This window comes from Jaculus jaculus, chromosome 15 (genome assembly GCF_020740685.1).
Source record: "Jaculus jaculus isolate mJacJac1 chromosome 15, mJacJac1.mat.Y.cur, whole genome shotgun sequence".
NCBI lineage: Eukaryota > Metazoa > Chordata > Mammalia > Rodentia > Dipodidae > Jaculus > Jaculus jaculus.
This window is the reverse complement of record NC_059116.1, coordinates 49,589,363-49,611,347: the sequence shown is the minus strand read 5'-3', so window position 1 is coordinate 49,611,347 and position 21,985 is coordinate 49,589,363. Positions and strand designations below refer to the sequence as shown.

At 39.2% G+C, this 21,985-nt stretch overlaps 1 protein-coding gene and 1 non-coding gene across 2 annotated transcripts in view; both read left to right on the top strand.

The window, feature by feature from the left end:
- Positions 1-21,985, top strand: part of Galnt1 (polypeptide N-acetylgalactosaminyltransferase 1) — a 59,017-nt gene that overhangs the window by 16,603 nt on the left and 20,429 nt on the right. The window contains exons 3-4 of the mRNA XM_004666776.2: positions 14,088-14,254; positions 20,027-20,234. Of these exons, the coding sequence (XP_004666833.1) occupies positions 14,088-14,254; positions 20,027-20,234 (375 nt within the window). The remainder of the gene's footprint in view (positions 1-14,087; positions 14,255-20,026; positions 20,235-21,985) is intronic.
- LOC123455188 lies at positions 16,592-16,699 on the top strand. Its single transcript, XR_006633740.1, has one exon. It is a non-coding gene; the product is annotated as a U6 spliceosomal RNA (small nuclear RNA).

Here is a 21,985-nt window from a genome sequence, read left to right as displayed (position 1 = left end):
CCAGCCTTTCCTCTGGAGTTTATTTGAAAGGTCTTGTTTGAGTGTCCATTGCCTTTCTTCATCCTGAATTTTGCTGGCTCTATCTCTTTGGTGTTCCTGTTTCCTTTCTTTCCTGTAGATTAGTAGTTGTAAATTAAGGTATTGTGGGCTAGTATCTTTAAAGGCAAGTGTGTGTGTGTGTGTGTGTGTGTGTGTGTGTGTGTGTGTGTGTGTGTCTGTCTGTCTGTCTGTCTGTATTTGTGGTTTAAAGATGTGAATTCTGGCCCATGCCATTGCCTCATCATTGGACATGCCCATTATACATCTCATTTTCTGATTTTACTTTTTTGTAATTCCTGTTAGCCAGACATCAAATGCATTGAGGAAGAAAATATTTTATCTTAACAAGGAAATACTACATGTCAAAACTTGTAGGATGCATCTGATTCCATAGTCACTGGAATGGTGTGTTTCTAACTGCATATAATTTTTCTTAAAAAGAAGATAGAAAATCAGTGAGGTTACTATTTTAGGAAACTAGGAAAAGAACAGCAAATTGAGCAAATGGAAATGTAGAAACTTAAAAGACTGAAAGCTGGGAAGATATTAAGTAGATATACAGTGTAGAAATAGCAAAGATAGCAGTTATTTCTTTGAATAAATGAATGTAGTTGAAAGTCAAGAAAATTAAGAGAGTCACAGTTTGTTTAAATGAGTGGAAAATATTGTCGCTATGCAACTAGATCTTAAAAGAGAGCAAATTACAGAGAGTAGAAATTAATAAAATAGAATACAACCATAGAGGTTCAATGAATCTGAGTTGTGTTGTGTTTTTTTTTTTTTTCTTCGAGGTAGGGCCTCACTCTAGCTCAGGCTGACCTGAAAATCACTCTGTAGTCTCAGGGTGGACTTGAACTCATGGCAATCCTCCTACCTCTGCCTCTTGAGTGCTGGGATTAAAGGCGTGCTCCACCACACCTGGCTCGGCATACGCTTTTAATCCCAGCATGTGGGGAGGCTGAACTAGGAAGATGGCCAGCATTGGCTACAGAGTGTGTTTTAGGTCAGCTAGCCTAGAGTGAGAACCTGTCTCAAAAGCAAATAAAAAAGGATTTAACAAAAAAACAAATGTCAGGAATGAAAGAGAAAATCACTGCTTATCCTACAGACATTTAAAACGATTGTAAGTGGGCAGAGCATGGTGGTGCATGCCTTTTAATCCCAGCACTTGGGAGACAGAGGTAGGAAGATTGCTGTGAGTTTGAGTCCACCCTGAAACTACATAGTGAATTCCAAGTCATCCGGGACTAGAGCAAGACCCTACCTTGGAAAAAAAATAGATAGATAGATAGATAGATAGATAGATAGATAGATAGATAGATAGATATATAGATATATAGATATATAGATATATAGATATATAGATATATAGATATAGATATAGATATATAGATAGATAGATTGTAAGTGGATTTTGAGAGGTTATGTAAACTAGTTAGACTAAACTAGAATGTTTGATATTTTCACAGTGTCCCAAATATCTTGAAATTCCCATTCATACCTTCCTATTAGCTTGCCTTTCTCTTTGTTGGACTGTATCAGATCTGCCACCTGGTCTTCTACTTTATATATTCTGTTCTCTCCTTCATGCTTTCTACTGGTGAAACTTTCTACAGACTATTTTGACTGACCTTTTCATTTCTAGTATTTCTGATATTTGATTTTTCTTCAGTCTTTCTATTTCCTTACTCATTTCTTGTATTGACCTTATTTCATTAAATTGGTTTCCTATGTCATTTCTGATTCCTTCGATTTCTTTAAATATAGTTATAATCAGTCTTTTTAAATCTTTGTCAAAATCAGTCTCACTAGAGGTCATTTCTGATGAATTTATAATTTTTAGTGGAATTATATTATCTCAAGTTTTTGTGTTTCAATCTGTGTGTGTGTGTGGGTGTGTAATTGATTTGAGAGAGAAAGGGGCAGAGAGAGAGAGAGAGAGAGAGAAAGAAAGAATGGGTGCACCAGGGCCTCCAACCACTGTAAACAAACTCCAGTTGCATGTGCCCCCTTGTGCATCTGGCTTATGTGGTCCTGGAGAATCAAACTGGCATCCTTTGACTTTGCAGGCAAAGGCTTTAACCTCTAAGCCATCTCTCCAGCCCCTGTTTTTTGTATTATAATGCAGAGATTTTTGCATCTTTGGTTAATTTGATGCTTGGGTTTTCTAATTATCTGCGGTATTAAATTTTTTTTGTTCATTTTTATTTATTTATTTAAGAGTGACAGAGAGAGAAAGAGGCAGATAGAGAGAGAGAGAATGGGCATGCCAGGGCCTCCAGCCACTGCAAACCCTTGTGCATCTGGCTAACGTGGATCCTGGGGAACCGAGCCTCGAACCGGGGTCCTTAGGCTTCACAGGCAAGCACTTAACCACTAAGCCATCTCTTCAGTCCAATCTGCGGTATTCTTGATGTGTAACTCTGATGTTATATATCTTCCGAGTAGAAGCTTAAGGTGCCAGGTGTGGCTCTTAAATGACTCTCAGAATAACAGCAAAAGTGACTTAGGTGTTGTGTTTGCCTGAGATTATTCTAGTAGGCTGGGTGGAACAAAAGACAGGCAAGTTGTAAAATTCACCTGAACAATGTACACATTCAATCAAAACCAGGATGGAGTATTTATGTAAGAGTAGGTATTAAAATAAACAGATCTAACAAAGTCAAAGTCCCTAACGTTATGTGTTGGCCCATACCCTTAATCCCTCTTGTCCATTGCTGAGATTTCTGGTCTGTAAAGTGTTCCAGGTCAACCTGTGGCAGAGTGAGACCCTGCCCCCACAAATGACAGAGGAAGAGACAAAGGCACTATAAATCAGGAAGCAACAAATGACAATCCCAAAATGTAGTTTATTTAAGAATGACAAATCTGATCATCCATCAAATTGAACACATAATTTGCCCTGACATAGAAGGTGCAATTAGCACTCCCAGTGCAGGCTTTTTTGGTAGGTTCTGACCTGGCGTAAGCCATGTTAGCTTTTGGGATAGTTTTGGTCTCAGCTATGCTGTGTGCCTGCTTGGATCTCTCTTTTTTGAGCTGTGAGCTCAGGTAAGCTGGCTGGGCCTGTGGGTCACTGCTCTGATAGTTTATGCTGGGTGCTGTGTAAGTTGAGTTCCCTTCCCCAGGTCTCCTGTGGTTGCTGATGCTGGCGGTTGTGGGAGGGGAAGCTGTGTAAGTGCCTGAATTTGTACCAGAGCCGTGTGGCTGGTCCCTGCAATTCTCTTTCTCACAGCCACTCAGCTAGTCCCTGCTGCCTTCCCCTTCAGGTTTCTTGAGTTTGTGAGGAGGCTTCTGTGAGTGGAAAATCCCTTCACCTGGTTTATCCTGCAGCTCAGGCAGAGCCTGGTGACCTTGTGAACCTGAACCACTGCTGGAGCTGCTTCTGTGGTCTCTGGAAGCTCTGGATCTCTCCTGCTTCTCTGCTGTGGTTGATAATTTCCTTATACACCTTCACTTTTTGGTAGAAGATTATATTTTGTTGTTTTTCTGCTTATTTCCCCTGTAGGTTGCTTTGGCGTGGCTCCTCTTTCACCATTTTCCAGCCCGGATATCAAAATGGCTGCTGCTATTGTTGCTTAGCCACCTGGGAGCCTTCCCAGTTTGCAGTCCCCTCTTCTCCTGAAGCAGTGATTCCTTCCTCATTTTCTTGTGGCCTGCTGTTTACAGAGGCCCATTTGTTAACTGCTCAGTCACTGAGCCTTTCAGTGATCCCCAAGGAAGCATCTCCTAGATAAGGAACAAATGGTTCTCAGTTGTTACATCACTAAACAAAGTGCCATCACACACTCCCCATTACAGTCTGAACTCTTCATGAACCTAAAATGGACCTCAAAGTTGCCAACTGCAAGAAAAGTGAATGCATAAGTAGGCTTATTGTTCTGGACTGATGTCACTGACAAGGAAGTCAAAACACTAACATCTACCAGCTTTCATACGCCTTGCTGTCCATACAGGTGCAATAGTGATGGGGAAGTGACTGAGCAGGAAGAGTTAAGGTCTTGATAATCATGCTAGGTAGTGTAAACATTTTGTTGTAACAAAGTACTTGACAAAAACTGTTCACGCATGATCTTACAGAAAGTGACTCAATTTCACATATACAATGTTCAAAGTCAAACAGCTTGTGCTAGAAAAATGCAGATATAATAAACTTTCATAGTTAAAGGGAAAACACTAATTTGTAACTGACATGATACGTAATGAAAAGTGAAGTGGATTATAGATAGAAGATTCAGGTAAGTACTTGTTTAGAAAGGTTGTTGGTTTTGGGGCCAGTATTTGTAAGAAAAACTTGAATTACTATGTGTCAGTTTTCTGCCAAACTCTTATTTGAATTAATTAATTTAGTTTGTTTTTCTGAAGTAGGGTCTCACTGTAGCCCAAGCTGATCTGGAACTTACTCCGTATTCTAGGCTGGCCTCAAACTAATAGTAATCCTCCTACCTTTGCCTCCCAAGTGCTAGGATTAACAGCATATGCCACTATACTTGATTTTTTTTTTAATGTGAGAAAGAGAAAATTGGAGTGACAGAGCCTTCAGCCACCGTAATTGGACTCCACATGCATGTGCCACCTTGTGTACATTTGAGACCTTACACACTTGTGTCACCTTGCGCATCTGGTTTATGTAGGACCTGTAGAGTTGTACATGGGTTCTTAGGCTTCACAGACAAGTGCCTTAATCACTAAGCCATCTCTCCAGCCACCTGACATATTTTAGATACAATTACAAACATCAAATAAGCTCATGGCATAAGTGTCATGCATACATGAACCTCGGGTGAAGACTAAGGTGGCCCTGCAGAACCATGGAAAGATGATCTTCTAAAAAATAAGTGGCATTGGGTAAACCTAATGTAATTAAGGACAAAACTGAAATTGTCACTTATATTAAAGGAACATTTACATCCTTCATGGCCCAGTTCCAGTCCTAGCTGTATCAGAAGTGTGTGTACCTATGCAATAGGAGACAAGGCAAAATGTTGAAAGCAGCGAATCTATTGCTTCCAAACTGAAAGACATGTAAACCTCTGTAAGCAGTAGAATGTGTTTTATTCATACACCAGTAGAATCCTTGATAGCACTGAAAAGGGACAAAAGCATGAATACCATTCCAGGGATGAATCTCACTAACAACAACAAAAAAATAATCACATTTGCAATACATACAGAATATTACTGTTGTGAGAAGTCCAAACAGGCAAAACAAAACTTGAAAGTGTTTGGACAATGATTGACCACCTTTAGAGAAAGAACAGTATAAGGGTGATTTGTGAGGTACTGTGTTTGCTGTGTAATAACTCATCTCACATTGAGAATGTATGTTTGTTTTGTGGCGCGGGGAATTGAGCTCACAAATTTTGTCCATGCTGCATTTGTGCTATACTTTGTAATAAAATCAGTTTGGGACAAGTGGGGTGTGAGGCACTTAATAGCAGTGCTTCTGAGGTAAAGCTGCTGTGATGGGAGGGGGTTGCTAACTGGGAGCAGTCAGGCAATCATAGTTCACACATTGGTGGAATAATCCAGTTGAGGGAAAAATTATAAAGGAATATTACAGAAAAAGTTTTGAACTAAGAAAGTGAGAAGGGCTGTGGTTGGTATTAAGCAAGAACAGAGGTAACACTTGGGCATCACGTGGATGGAACAAGCATGATGCTTATGGTCCAGATCCATAAGGATGGGCCACATGCTGGTGGAACTATGGAAATTCTCACCAGATGGCTTTGTGGTTTTAGTGAAATTGGAAACAGGGTTGTAGTGAGGAGGATGAGAGTGGTTTTGGAGATCTGAGGAAATGTGAAGCAGTTTGAAGGAGTTGATAGGAAAGAAGTAGTGCTTCTGGAGAGTGCTGAGTGTCTGCATAACATTTGTGATACAAGGTTAAATGAGACCAACAAAGTCTGCCTATATTGTAATTCGCCACATAGAGCAACTTGAATGCACGAGCAAAACCAGTGCAAAGTTGACTTGATTAAGTTTCTCATAACATTTGACCTAATGAATCTAGCTTTCTAATCTCTTCTTCACATACCTCCTTTCTGCTTTGCAGTGGGTACAGTTTCAACTGATAAAGTTTTAGCTTCTAGCCCTTGACTTGGAAACTGTACATTCTGTTTTTATTCTTTCAGTATAGCATCTGGGAATGTTGTAATTGTTAAGGTAAGGATTTCCCTTTACTTATCTTCATGTCCTGTGCACTTGATGGGCTTTTGATCTGAGCATTCTTATCTTTCATATACATATACATACATACATACATACATACATACATACGTATGTATGTATGTATGTATATATATATGTATATATATACACACACACACACGTGTGTGTGTGTGTGTGTGTACTAGAACCTCTCATTCTGTTATCAGGATGAATTTATCATTCATATTTTTTAATTTAATTTATTTATTTGGGAAAGAGAGTCAGAATGTGACTATGGGTTTGTCAAGACTTCCCACCACTATGGACAAACTCCACATGTGTGCACCACTTTGCATCTGGCTTTACGTGAGTACTGGAGAATCAAACAGGCTGACAAGCTTTGCTTGCAAGTGCCTTTAACTGCTGAGCCCTCTCTCCAGTCCACCATTCATATCTTGATAGTGATCAAGTCCAGATCTGCTTTGTTGCTTACTGGTTTTGTGGTTACTAGACTCTTGTATATCCCAGAATCCAGATCTGTAGAACAAGAAAGATAGCAAGGGTAACTGTGAGGTAATTGTTAAGTGCTTTTTGTCTTAGGGTCATTTTTTTGAGTGTGAAATGTTATCTAATTGTGATTTAAATTTGCATTTTTCTAACTACTACTGAAATTGAGGATCTTTTCATGCATCATGCATTTATTGGCCATTTTTATATCTATGATGAAATGTCTCCAGATTTTTGGCTTATTTTGCATTAGGTTGTCTTGCAGTCAGATTCACATTGCTGTCAGAAAACACCTGACCAAGAGTACCTTGTAGAAAAAAAGGATTATTTTGGTTAACAGACTTTAGGGGACACTCCATGTTGGCAGGAGAAAATGATGGCATGAGCAGTGGGTGGACATCACCTCCATGCCAACATCAGATGAACAACAGCAACAGGAGAGTGTGCCAAACACTGGCAAGAGGAAGCTGGCTGTAACACTCATAAGCCCACCAACAACAATATACTGCCTCCCAGAGGCCTTAATTCCCAAATTGCCATCAGCTGAGGACCTAGAATTCGGAACACATAAGTCTATGGGGGACATCTGAATCAAACCACCACAGGTTGTCTTCCTTTTATTGTAAGAATTTCTTTTTTCTTTATCATGATCCAAATTGTTTACCAGATGTGAGAGTGACTCATTTTCTCCCACTTTCATGTCTTTAATAGTACCTTTAGCAGCATAGAGTGTTTCAATTTTGAAGTCATATTTATCAGATGTTTATTTTATGAACTTTGCTTTCAGTGTCCTTCTGTACCTAATAATGAAAGACCAGAGGAGCAAGGAAAAAACATCTGTTCTCTCCAATTTTATCCAACACTGAATGGCAGCCCATACCTTAGAAGTATATGGTAGCCAAAAGAAAAAGAACCCCAGAGAAGTATCCTGTTTCTGGTGTAAGGAATAACAAAGAGTTGCAATTTTTCTGTTTTTACTTTTTTCCCTTCTTTACCATCACAAGCTCTATTACCCAGGCAGTATTACCAAGGCAACACGGCAGTGGGAGCAGTGGCAGGCACCTAGAACTGAGGGAGAGAGCTCTCCCATCTGACCAGAGGCCTCCCTAAGCTCCCCAGAGTGTGGTACATTCACAGTATTTTCCTTTCTCTGCCTCTGGCTGCTTGGCTCAGAACACAAGGCAGAGATACTCAGAACTATGCCACAAAGCCTGAAAACTAAAGCCTCAGTGACCTGATAACTGATCAAAGTTGCCAGTTCTCCTGATTGGTGGATAGATGTGGTGTGATCCCATTCAGATTCCAACAAAGGATTTAAAATTGTATTTGAACAGGCAAATTCCTTTTTCTATAGTCTATTCTATTTCTAAAAGAAATCATTTTGAAAAAGAATAAAGTTGGGAAAAACATACTCAACAAATGAGTGAAAGAGATTAGGGGAAGTTCAGCAATGGATGTACAGAGGCATGGCTGTTTATTATTATTATTATTTTGAGACAGAGTCTCACAGTGTTGCCCAAGCTGGCCTAGAGCATGATTCTCCCCCCTTAGTCTCCAGGTGCAGGAATTACAGGTATGAGCCTGGTGTGCTGTTTGTGTTTGATCAGATGCAAATGGCACTCAGTTTAGAAATAATTGTCTTTTCAACAAATACTGTTGGAATCAGTAGACATTTGTAAATCAGTAGCAAAATAAATCTCATGTGATAGAAAAATTAAATAAAAACTAGGTATGGTAGGATCACTGTGAGTTCAAGGCCACCCTGAGGATACAGAGTGAATATCCAGGTCAGCCTGTGCTAGAGTGAGACCTTACCTCAAAAAACCAAAAATAAATAAATAAAATAAAAATAAATTAAATTGGATCATAAAGTCAAGCTGACACCTAAGTTTCTAGCTTTTAAGAGAGACTATTCAAGACCCAGAGTTAAGCAAAAAAAGTTTGTATATGATACCAAAAGCAAAGTACCAAAAGTGATCCTTCTACCCCAGCCTCCCAAGTACTGGGGTTAAAGGCATATACAACCATGTCTAGCAGAATTTAAGTTAAAAAAGAAAAATGAAATCCCATTCTATTCCTATTTAAATAGCTACAATAGAAACAAAGTTAGCAGTCTGAAGTGTTGTCATGCCGGGCTTCTTCCCAGTCAGGTAGTGCCGAGGGAAGGACCGGGCCTGCTGGTTCCTCCCTAGGGGTTGAGGGGATAATGAATGTCGGACCACTCAGAAACCTCTCCTGGCCACCAGAGAAAAACCACACTGAGTCGGGACTCTTCACTGCAGGGACTTTCAGAAACAACTCGATTTATTACTCTGAGCAGTTGCCTATATCATGTTGGGGACGAAGGCGGGGATTTTAGGATAGGGGAAGCCTACCTCAGCCTCCTGTGTACTGGGGTTAAAGGCATATACAACCATGCCTAGCAGAATTTAAGTTAAAAAAAAAAAGTGAAATCCCATTCTATTCCTATTCAAATAGCTACAATAGAAACAAAGTTAGCAGTCTGAAGTGTTGTCATAGGTACAGAAAATTGGAACTTAGATCTATTTCTGGTGAACATAAAAAAGGCTATATAGTCTTTCTGCCAAAGAGCTTACTATTTTTTAAAATTTACTTATTTTATTTGAGAGGGAAAGAGGCAGAGAGAGGATGGGTGTGCCTCCAGCCACTACAAATGAACTCCAGACACAAGTGCCACCTTCTGCATCTGGCTTACATGGGTCCTGGGGAATTGAACTGAGGTCCTTTGGTTTTGCAGGCAAACACCTTAACTGATAAGCCATCTCTCCAGCCCCCGAGCTTAGCATTTTTAAGATAAGATTTTATTTACCATATAACCCATTACTAAGTATTTGCCCTAGAGAAATAAAAATCTTTTCACACAAAAATCTGTATTTGAATGTTTACAGCAACTTTATTTATGATGACCAAAACCTGGAAACAGCAGATGAGTAGATTAAAGAAACTGATAGTGCCCCACAACGAAATGCTAGTTCAGCAATAGAAAGTAGTCACCTATTCACACATGCAGCTTGAATGTATCTCAAAGACCTCATACTAAATGAACTAAGCCAGTCTTAGTATATGCTATGTGTTTCTATTCATCTGATATTTATGAAAAGACTGTTCTACCAATGGAGGACGCATGTTGGTTGCTAGGGATGAAGTGTAGGGGCAGGATCTTAAGTGATAGCATGAAGGAGTTCTTTGAGAGATCTGGAACTGATCATGGTAGTAGTTATATACATGTCTGTATATATAGAAACTTCCTGCACTTATCACCTTACCCCAAAGGCATTTAATGAAAACAACCTCTGGCTAATATTGATGTGCATTGGAGCATCTGGAGCTCTCCACGCACTGCAGCCAAGTATGTGGATTGTTAGAATCAGGTCATAGAATCAGTTAAAGCTAAGTTCCTATGTACTTGTGTTTCTCAACAATATAGAAATGCATACATGGGGCTGGAGAGTTGGCTTAACTGTTAAGGCATTTGCCTACAAAGCCTAAGGACCCATTCTATTCCTAAATACCCATGTAAAGCCAGATACACAAACTGGCACTTGCATCTGAAATTTGTTTGCAGCGGCTAGAGGCTTTGACGCTCCCATTCTCTCTGCCTCTTTATCCCTCTCTTTGCTTGCAAATAATTAAAAAATAGCTGGGTATGGTGGTGCATGCCTTTACTCCCAGCACGCAAGAGGCAGAGGTTGAAGGATCGCTGTGAGTTTGAGGCCACTCTAAGAATACATAGTGAATTCCACTTCAGCCTGGAGTGAAATCCTATCAAGAAAAACCAAAAAAGAAGGAAGGAAGGAAGGGGAGGGGGGAGGGAAAAATGCGTACATGTAGTCTCCAAAACATAAAGGCATGAATTATGATGACAGACAGTGCTATACATAGTAGCCAGACTGCCCAGATCAGTACTAATGTCCTTCAGTAGAAGAATGGAAACAGAAATTACTGTATATGTTAATAAGACTGAATTCTATGCAGCCATAAGAATAAGCTCTCGGGACAGTACAGTGTTGCACAGGCATAATGTTGAGTGAAGCAATTCACTCAAAAGAACGTACTTTTTCTGTATCGATAATTCTCAAATTATCATCCCGGGATTTCAAGACATCCCACATCTCTTCAGGGAGTCTGCAAGGTCAGAACTGTTCTCATACTACTAGAATCTTCTTTTCCCTTTTTACTCTTTTTTTTTTTTTTAAGTTTTTATTTATTTGAGAGCGACAGACAGAGAGAAAGAGGCAGACAGAGAGAGAATGGGTGCGCCAGGGCTTCCAGCCACTGCAAACGAACTCCAAACGCGTGCGCCCTCTTGTGCATCTGGCTAACGTGGGTCCTGGGGAATCAAGCCTCGAACCAGGGTCCTTAGGCTTCACAGGCAAGCGCTTAACTGCTAAGCCATCTCTCCAGTCCCATTTCCCTTTTTACTCTTAATTCTATAGCTAGTATTGCTCAAGGGGTATATGAATTAATAACTAGGCAGAATAAATCATCGAATAGTTAGAATATAAAAAGTCTGATGTAAGAAGGATTGACTGTAATGGGACTAACTGTGAAGGGGCCTGGGAAGGGGGAAAATAGAAAAAAGAGTTGTGGAAGAGAGCTCCCTCCATATGGAAGGGAGTGCACTCCCTATGGCTAGGATTAACACCTCATTAGAGAAATTTCAATTGCAGTTTAATGGATGGCAGAAGTTTGTTGGTTTTCCTGGGTCAGACCTGGCCATGCCAGAGTAGGTATTGGTAGGCATGTAACACGCAGGAAGTATCTTAGGTGTGTATTTGCACAAGAAATTAGAGCCAGCATTGACAAATAAGCACCACCCTTTCAGAGTACAGGCAGCCAAACCTGGCAAGCCAATTGCTAGAATGCCTGACTTCCTGAGAATCTGCCTGTTGGAGTTCTCTTGAAACTTAGTGACCCCTTGAAGAAAGTTTGGTTGCACATCACTGGGTGGTACTGGGTATGAACACACGCCCGCATGCACACACCAGGAAGGCAAGTTTTTTTTCTGCAGTGTCCTTCCACTACCTTCTATTGTTTCTATTTCTGTTTTTATAGAACAGGCAATCAAAGGTCTTTTTAAAGCTGAGAGGCAATAAGTAGACAATGAGCATACTACTTACAGTGATGAGCCAGTTATATCTGATAGCTAATATAGTAAGTGTGTTTGTGGATTGTTCTTTTTTTTTAAATTTTTTTTTGTTTATTTTATTTATTTATTTGAGAGCAACAGACAGAGAGAAAGAGGCAGAGAGGGAGAGAGAGAATGAGCGCGCCAGGGCTTCCAGCCACTGCATACTAACTCCAGACACGTGCGCCCCCTGGTGCATCTGGCTAACGTGGATCCTGGGGAATTAAGCCTCGAACCAGGGTCCTTAGGCTTCACAGGCAGGCACTTCACCGCTAAGCCATTTCTCCAGCCCGATTGTTCTGTTTTTAAAATTAACTTTAGGGCTATAGAGAAAGCTTAGTGGGTAAGGCACTTGTCTGCAAAGCCATTCCCCAGCACCCTTGTAAAACCAGATTCACAAAGGTGGCACATGCATCTGGAGTTTGTTTGTAGTGACTAGAGGCCCTGGCTTCCCTCCCTCCCTCCCTCCTTGTCTTCTTCCTTCCTTCCTTTTTTTTCTTCTCTCTCATAAATAAAGTTTAAATTTATAACATGGTAATATCAATAGGTATAACTCACATTAGACACAGCATTTTGGAGTCCTCAATTTTTTTAAATACTTGAAGGGATTATATAAGGCTGATTGATTCCTTCCAAGTACAGCATCTGCAGTTACCATCCACTAAGACTAAGCCATGCTCCTGAGAGTTTCACCTATCTCTCAGCATGGCCATGCCAAAGACCAAGCTTCTAATGAACCAGAGAGGATGCTCTCAAGCCGTTTCCAGTCCATAACATCCAGCGGTTTCTCCTTTGGGGCTTACCTAGCAGGTCTTTTTGTTTGTCTCAAGTGCAGTCTGGCTCTGCATAAATGGCTGTGTGTATAAGTGAATACCTGAGCTGAAACTAGTTATGGTTTTCTCCACAATTTGAGTTCATTACAGTCTCTGAATGGTTAACCATTTAATTTAGGATATATCCTTTTTTTTTTTTTTTTTTTTTTTGAGAATCCTAACTTTTCTTCTTTTGGATTATTCCATCTAATGTTATTACTGTCTTCTTTTCCATGCAGTTTTAAAGTGTGATTCCTTAACATATTATCTACAGATAAGCCTAGGTTATTACATCTTTCAGAACCATGTCAGATTTTCTGTCTTCCTGCCTCCTTGCTATGGGCATGGTAACAGTATTGTCTTGTCTGTACACAGAGAAATTTATCTAATCATAGGTGGCTCACTGGAGAGCATTCAGTAAGTAGCATTGGAATGGAAGCTTTAGAACAGTGCTTATAAAGGAAAGGGTTCCTCCTTTCTTCTTTTTTCCTTTCTCCACTCCATTGACAGATGACAGCAATTGAGTCTGGGGAGTGTGAGGTTCCAGAAGCTTGCAAGAACAAGGGAGAATGAAAAGACACATTTGTTGCCTAATAAAATACTAGGAGTATAGAATTTAGTGCATTCATCTTGTGTGACTATGTTGCAAATGTGGCTGGTCTTTCAGATGATTGTACATTTAGACATAGTCCTTACTATAAGTTATTAGTTGATAACTAATTATGGAGGTGGCAGCAAGAATTTGGTCATTAGAGGCCAGTCTGTGGGGTCTTCAGATAAGCCCTGCTGTTTTCTTTGCTGTCCTGTAGCACGTGGCTGCAAAATTGTGTTCCTCAAAATGACTAGCAAGATTAGAAAACATAGAATATAATAGGAACTCAGCAAATGCGATTTGCCTTTCTTTGTGGAAGTTATATTTTGGTTTTTATTTTATTTATTTGCAAGCAGAGAGAGAGAGAAAAGAGATGGAGAGGATGAGAATGGGTGCTCCATGGCCTCCAACAGCTGCACACAGACTCCAGATGCATGCATCATTTTGTGCATCTGGCTTTACATGGTATAGGGGAACTGAGCCCTGTTCATTAGGCTTTACAGGCAAATACTTTAGTCGCTGAACTATTTCCCTTTACCTGATTTAGATTATTTGTTCCTGACTTTTTATCCAATTGGATTCTTGTAATAGAGCTTTACTTCATTCCCATTAAAATGAATCAATGCAAAATCTTTCATCAGAAAGTGCTAGGAATACAGGTGATTTCTTAAAATAATTTTATGTAAATGTGGTATTTATTAAACATGCAACATTAGCCAAAACTTAAATAAAAAATAACTGAGTTAACACAAACATTTTTCTTCTATCACACCTTCCAGGTCCATTTACTATGCTGTCTTACCAGTCAGTTTTTCAAAGGCATTTGCTTTGTCTCCAGGTGTAAAACAAAGGTGTATCCAGATAATCTTCCTACAACAAGTGTGGTGATCGTTTTCCACAATGAGGCGTGGAGCACACTTCTGCGAACTGTCCATAGTGTCATTAATCGTTCACCAAGACACATGATAGAAGAAATTGTTCTTGTAGATGATGCCAGTGAAAGAGGTAAATATTTCATATTAATGACAGTCCTATGCTGCCTTTTGTCACTAGTGGTTTACAGACTTGTTATAATTTTTTAACCTAATTCTTTTATTTAAATGTCCAATTTATCTTAAAATTATTTATGGCATTTGAACTCATCCAAAACATGAAAAGTACATCATTATGAAACTTGTGTAACATCTTAATCTTATTTTAAATAGAAATAATACTTTATTTATAACATGAAAAAATCCATGTTAAAAAAAATATATATATATACACACACACATGTATATACATATATATGTGTGTGTGTGTGTGTGTGTATGTATGTATGTTACTTAATTTGTTTTCCATTATTGACAACTCCATAATTGTGACAGTAACCCATGGTAATTGCCTCCCTCCCCCCACTTTCTTTTGAAACTTCAATTGCCATCATATTCTTCTCCCCCTCTCAGTCTGTCTCATATTTTGATGTCATGGTCTTTTCCTCATATTATGATGGTTTTGTGTAGGTAGTGTCAGGCACTGTGAGGTCATGGATATCCAGGCCATTTCCACATAATATTTTTAAGAGTACTTCTGTGGGAAGCTACAATTCAGTTAGTGGAGTCAGCTGAATTCTCCTTAGAGCCAAGAATGGAGAGATTTAGTTCTGTGTATAGCGGAACAGTAAAAAGGAGTCCAAGCTGGCAGAGCCACCATTCTCCAGATTATCCTGAGGCTTCCCTGTTTTATTCATCTCCAGGTTTCAGGAATGATTATGGTTAGGTCATAAAAGAGATTAAGCAGGGTAAAAATCTGACATGTTATTTTCACCTCAAAAATATCTATTATTGTTGCCCCAGTATATCCTGAGAATCATAAATTTAGAGTCTTTTTAAAGAATTTATTTATTTACGTGTTTATGAGAAGGGCATATGGGCACTCCAGGGCCTCTTGCTGAATTCCAGACTCATGCACAATTTTGTGTATCTGGTATTTCCTGGGGATTGGGGAATTAAACATGGGGCATCAAGCAAGTGCCTTTTTACTACTGAGCTACCTTCAAGCCCTAAGTTTAGAATCTTCTAATTTGTTTCATGAAACACTTTTTTAAGAAAAGATATATTAATTAAAGATGACTTGCACTGTTGTCATTTATTCTGGATCCATGGAGATTTCATATGCAGACTGTAGAAAACACTGTCACTTAGCCCATCCATAAAAAAAAAAAAAAAGTTGAAAGCCGGCGTGGTGGCGCACACCTTTAATCCCAGCACTCAGGAGGCAGAGGTAGGAGGATCCCTGTGAGTTCGAGGCCACCCTGAGACTCCATAGTGAATTCCAGGTCAGCCTGGGCTAGAGTGAGACCCTACCTCGAAAAATAAAACAAAACAAAAAAAAGTTGTTAGTTTCAGAAACCCAGCATTTCCCAGTTCTTTTGATTCTTTTTTTCTAGCACATTTATTTAGGAATTATTGATATAATGTATTTCTATGCTTTTGTAAGAAAGATTTGGAGGAAACTACAGAAAACAGTTTTTTGCTGATTTCCTCTTTTTCCTTGATTAGCTGTGAACATTGTGACCAGTCTTTTGTTAGAACTATCTTTTTCTTTTTTCTTTTTTTAATTCTCGTATCTGCTGAGATGGTTTAGTCAAATATTATATATACCCTCTTCTTCCTGTGCCCACATTGTATGCATTAAACAGTGATTAAGTTTCATCACATCATTAATTATTGGGAATAATTTATGTGTTATCAACAATTTAAATCTCATCTTTTTGCTAAGTTGCCCAAATATAAATGAAGAATAATAGTTCTTAAGTGCCTTTATCTTACTTTTGTGTCTACTCAAAGAAATAGTTCATTTAAATAATACGTGATTCAGTGTCAAAATGAATTAATATTGGCAATTACGGAATTACTGCTGATAATAGTTATAGACCTCATGTGGGTGGTTTTTCTAGGAATCAATTTTTCTCTTAGAAAACAAGTCCAAGATGATTTATGAAATAGTATATGCAGTAATCCATTGCTTAGTGATAGCAATGGCTTTGAGAAATGAATCTCAGATAAGTCTCTAGGAAGTAGTCTTCTCTACCATCTCCTATCCAAGTTACCCTCTAATTACTATCAGAGTTCAGCTCAAATGTGACTTGTAGAGGGATTCCTTGATATCTCTAGATAGTCTCTCATGTTCTTCTTAACTCATCTTGAATACTGTAGTACTACACATCTCTCACCAGTTTCTTTTCAATTATTGCCTTATCTACTTAATGATGCTTTTTTTGAGATAAATTAGAATCAGATTTAGCATCTACATTACTTGTTCTTCCTGCTACTATCCTTTGTTTTAAAAACAGTACTGGATATGCTCATTTTGGCACCACCTATACTAAAATTGGAACTATACAGAGAAGTTGAGAATGATCCCTTGCACAAGGAAACCACAAAAATTCATAAAGTGTTCCATATTAAAATACACACACATATACATAAACATATACATACATACATGCTGGAGATTAAACCTAGGACCTCCTATATGCTAAGCAAATGCTTTTTTTTTTTTTGAGATAGGTTCTTAATGTAGTTGCCCAGGCTGGGCTTGAACTCACTATGTAGCGCAGGCAGGCATTACCTTAGCCTTTTAAGAGCTGAAATTACAGGCCTGAGTCACTAGGCCTGGCCCTACTAGTCTTTTTAGAATTCTAGCTAGTATTTCTCAGATGTTGCTGTGAAGAGCATAATTTTCTGGTGGTTGTTTTGTTTGTTTGTTTTGTACTGGGCTTTGAACTCAGGACCTTAAGAATACTAGGCAAGTACACTTAACACTAAGCTATATCCCCCTACCCACCCAAGTAGATTTATTTTAAATGAGTTTGGTACATGATACAGTTTTTAGTGAACTAAAATATAAATTTGCAGGTAAAGCAATGTTTACCTGTGCAATAAATAAATGCTTACAAGGTAAAATAGGTGTTTGCTAGAAGGTGGTTATTGCATCTTCTGAATTAAAAATAGCATACATATCATTAGTAGCTAGCAATACCACATTGCTCATACTGTGTGTTGGAATGGTGCCTAGTTATCCATTTTTAGGATACCAGTTGGAAAGATACTTTTATAATGAGAGAGAGGGAGAGAATTGGCACACCAGGGCCTCCAGCCACTGCAATCGAACTCCAGATGCATGCGCCACTATGTGTGCATGTGCGACCTTGCATTTATATCACTTTGTGCATCTGGCTTACATGGGACCTGGGGAGTTGCACATGGGTCCTTAGGCTTTGTAGGTAAGTGCCTTAATTGCTAAACTGTCTCTAGCCCAATATGTTATTTTTTTTAATCTTATTTATTTATCTATTTGAGAGGAGGGGGGAGATAAAGAGAGGCAAGGAGCATGCCAGGGTCTCTAGCTACTGCAGATGAACTCCAGATGCATGCACCACTATGTGCATCTGGCTTTGAAGCCTGGGTTTGAACCCTAGGTTCAACTCTTAACAAACTGTGTCACCTTGATCAAATTCATGTAACATTTTAAGCCTTAGCTACTCATTTTTTAAATTGTTTAAAAATATTTATTTGCAAGTAGAGAGAGATAAAAAGAAGATAGACAAAGCCGGGTGTAGTGGCATATGCCTTTTCTTTTTGGTTTTTCAAGGTAGAATCTCACTCTGGTCCAGGCTGACCTGAAATTAACTATGTAGTCTCAGGGTGACCTCAAACTCTCAATGATCCTCCTACCTCTGCCTCCCAAGTGCTGGGATTAAAGGCGTGCACCACCGTACCCGGCTGCATATGCCTTTAATCCCAGCACTTGGAAGGCAGAGGCAGGAGGATCACCATGAGTGCAAGGCCAGTTTGGGACTCCATATTAAATTCCAGGTCATCCTGGACTAGAGTGAGACTCTACCTCAAAAAACAAAAAGAAGAAGAAGAGAAACACAGAGAAAGAAAATGGGTATGCTAGAGCCTTCAGCTGCTGCAAACGCCAGATGCATGTGCCACTGTGCATCTGGCTTTATGTGGGTACTAGGGAATCAATCCTGGGTCATTAGGCTTTGCAGGCAAGTGCCTTAACCATTGAGCTATTCCAGCCCAGCTATTCCTTTAAGTATGTTTAATATTAATAACACAACCTTACAGAGTGATTGTGAGGATTAAATGAGAAAATATTTAACAAATGTAACATTGTGCTAACTTGTCACAAAATGCTAGCTGCCACTTCAAAAACTGTTATTATCTAGAATTGGCCTGCTTCTACATTTTTTAATTTAGAATCAAGTTAGATATTTCATACCTTAACGGCTTGCTTCATCAAATCATAAGTATTCCTTTTAGACTAAATGTTAGGAAATGTTAGCCAAAATGGAAATTAGTACTCTGATGTAGACCTTTCTTTTTGTAAGTCTTCATCTCCCTTTATTTTTGCCTCATTCTTACCTTACCAAGAAAAATTATGCTTTCATTGACGTTCCTACCCAGTATATAGGAAGCATGTTAGATCCCTATTTTGAGTATGTAAAGAGCCTTATTTATGCACTTTGATTTCTATGAATTGTCAAAATGCTATAGAAATAAAGTCATAGGAATTCCATAGTACATTGCAAATACTCCTTCTTTTGTTTGTTTTTGTTTTTTGAGGTAGGGTCTCATTCTAGTCCAGGCTGACCTGGAATTCACTTGGTAGTCTCAGGATGGCCTCGAACTATCAGTGGTCTTCCTACCTCTGCCTCCCAAGTGCTGGTAGTAAAGGCCTGCAACACCACACCCAGTAGTATACTTCCTTCTTGATACAAATTATCCTCATACTTGTTTTGTGGGAACTAGTTTTATAGACCATTAGGTCATACTACTGTTAAGACCATCAATAGTTTGTGATTCCTACTTGTTAATCGAGGATCTTTCTTTGGCCTGAAGGATCCTACATTTCTTTTCTGAGATTGGCCTCACTTCCTGCTTCCTGATATTTTAAAAGTCAAAGACACACTTTGTTCCAAATCTCACACTATTCAGAACTATAATAGCTGTGACATAATCTGTTTCTTCACTCTGTTGAAACTAGATTTGATGCCCTTGAACTACTTTGTTGTTTGTATGCTGTTAATTTTTGTTTTTGTTATTGTCTTTGAGATAGGCTCACTATCTAGCCTGGAACTCCCCATGTAGCCCATGCTGGCTTCATACTCTCAATTCTCCTGCCTCGGCCTCCCAACTGCTAGGATTACAGTTGAGCATCATCATACCTGACTGAACTGCTTTGTTTACTGGTGATTCCTAAGCATTTAGGAAGAGAGGTGTGAATCCTGCTAGAGAAACATGGAGATATGCCTATCCTGGGTGATGTCTGAGCCAAAGATGGACTCAGGGTTGCTCATGCAACAAAGTTGAAGCTGCTCTAGTCCACAGTGTACTGACTGAACAGGCTTCCTTTAGCAAGTGTGCTGGCAAGGCAGGGAGCCTCCCTGAAGTAATGGGTAAATAGGTATTGAAGATATATTGCAAATCAGAATTGCTCTTTGTGGGCTGGAGAGATGGCTTAGTGGTTAAGAGACTTGCCTAAGGACCCAGGTTTGATTCCCCAGGACCCATGTAAGCCAGATGCACAGTTCCATTTATAGGGCTAGAGGCCCTGGTGCACCCATATTCATTCATATTCTCTTTCTTTCTCTCTCTCTCCCTTCCTCCTACCCTCCCTCCCTCTTTCTCTCTCAAATACATTAATTAAAAAATTGCTTTGTGTTTGGATAGTGCCAGTTTATGCTGTTGTCCATGTCATTACTTTGTTTTGTTAATTTTTTAGACTTCTTAAAAAGACCTCTAGAGAGTTATGTGAAGAAACTCAAAGTACCAGTTCATGTCATTCGAATGGAACAGCGTTCTGGATTAATCAGAGCTAGACTAAAAGGAGCTGCTGTGTCCAAAGGCCAAGTGATCACCTTCTTAGATGCTCACTGTGAGTGCACAGCAGGGTGGCTGGAGCCTCTCTTAGCCAGGATCAAGCATGACAGGTAATGTTCTGGGAAGGGTGAGTTCGTTCTCGGTATCTTTGTGCTAAATTGTTTTATAAGATGCAGAATCCTATGTTTTTCAGTAAATAAAAAACTAAAATGCTCTTCCTGAAGAGTACACCAAACTAAATATTTAGAAGACCCCATTCTTAGATACAGACAGTTAACAAGTTTGCAAACTGTCTTATTAGTGAGGAGGGGGCTAAGGAAGCTCATGTCACTATAATATATATTAGATGCTTGTTGACCAAACAGGCAGAGCAGGTAGGCAGTGAGTTCAGTGAAGGCAGGAGTATAATTAGAAAATATAGTGCAGAAAGAAAAGACACTAGTTATAACAGAAATGGAAGCTATAGGCTGTACTTAGGAATACATTTATCCAAAGATGCCCGAAGTATGACACTTTGGAAGTGCACTGAGATATCCAAGTAGAAAGAAGGCTACTGTTCATGGATAGAAAAGTCCGTATCATGAAATAACACGAATTGATGTTTTCAGTTGAAATCTCAATAGATGGGGGTTTTAAAACAATATATGTGGGCATGTGTACATGTGTGGAGACCAGAAGACAGCCTCAAAGTGTCATCTTCCGAAATACCATCCATCTTCTTTGAGGCAAATTCTCATTGGCCTGGAGCTCACCAGTTGGGCTATAATGAGCCTTAAGGATCCTCCTGTTCCACTTCCCCAGTGCTAGGATGATAAGTACTCCCCACCATGCCCAGCATTTTATATATGTGTAGGTAGGGGTCAACCTCATGTTCTTAGGCTTGTATGGCAACCCCTTTACTAACTGAGTTATCTTCGCAGCTCTGATTTCATTGGGAGATACTTGTATTACCATAGGCCCTTTGATTCCCACTCATTTGCTGGAGCCCTTGAGAACTGTGACTTAGAGTTTTCTTAAGATGTTTCTAAAGAGTAGCAACTGTAAGGGAAGTTTCCCTACCAGACACCAAGATTTATTTTAAAGCTAATTACACCATTGACAGACTCTTGTAGCAATAGACAAATGAGAGACTAGCATCTAGAAATCAGCACTTGATTTAAATTCATTTATGACAGAGCAAACACTGATTAACCAAGAAGAAATAAATACATTAGCCAGGCATGGTGGTACACGCCTTTAATCCCAGCACTCAGGAGGCAGAGGTAGGAGGATTGCCGTGAGTTCACAGCCACCCTGAGAATGCAGAGTGAATTCCAGGTCAGTCTCAGCTAGAGTGAGACCCTACCTTGAAAAACCAAAAAAAAGAAAGAAAGAAAGAAAGAAAGAAAGAAAGAAAGAAAGAAAGAAAGAAAGAAAGAAAGAAAGAAAGAAAGAAAGAAAGAAAGAAAGAAAGAAAGAAAGAAAGAAAGAAGGAAAGAAAGAAATGAATAACAGTAAATTGTGCTGTAACAATTGGTTAAAGTTTTTTAAAATAAATTTATTTGTGTGTGCACATGTGGGAGGAGGGAGATAGGGCTTCTTGCTGCTGCAAATGAATGGCAGACATTTGGGCCACTTAAGCATCTGTTTAACGAGAGTGGCCTGGGTATTGGATCCATGCCGACAGGCTTTGTAAGCAAAGAGATGAATTCTTAGTGGTGTATATCATACCTAAAGTCAGTTCCTTGAGGAGGAACTGAATGAAAAGCATATTTTTTTCTTTGTGGAAGAACATATATATGATCTTAAGGGAGAGAAATTTTCTTTAAAAGACACTAATAGAATGGATAGGATAACACATACTGTAAAACATGTCTATCAT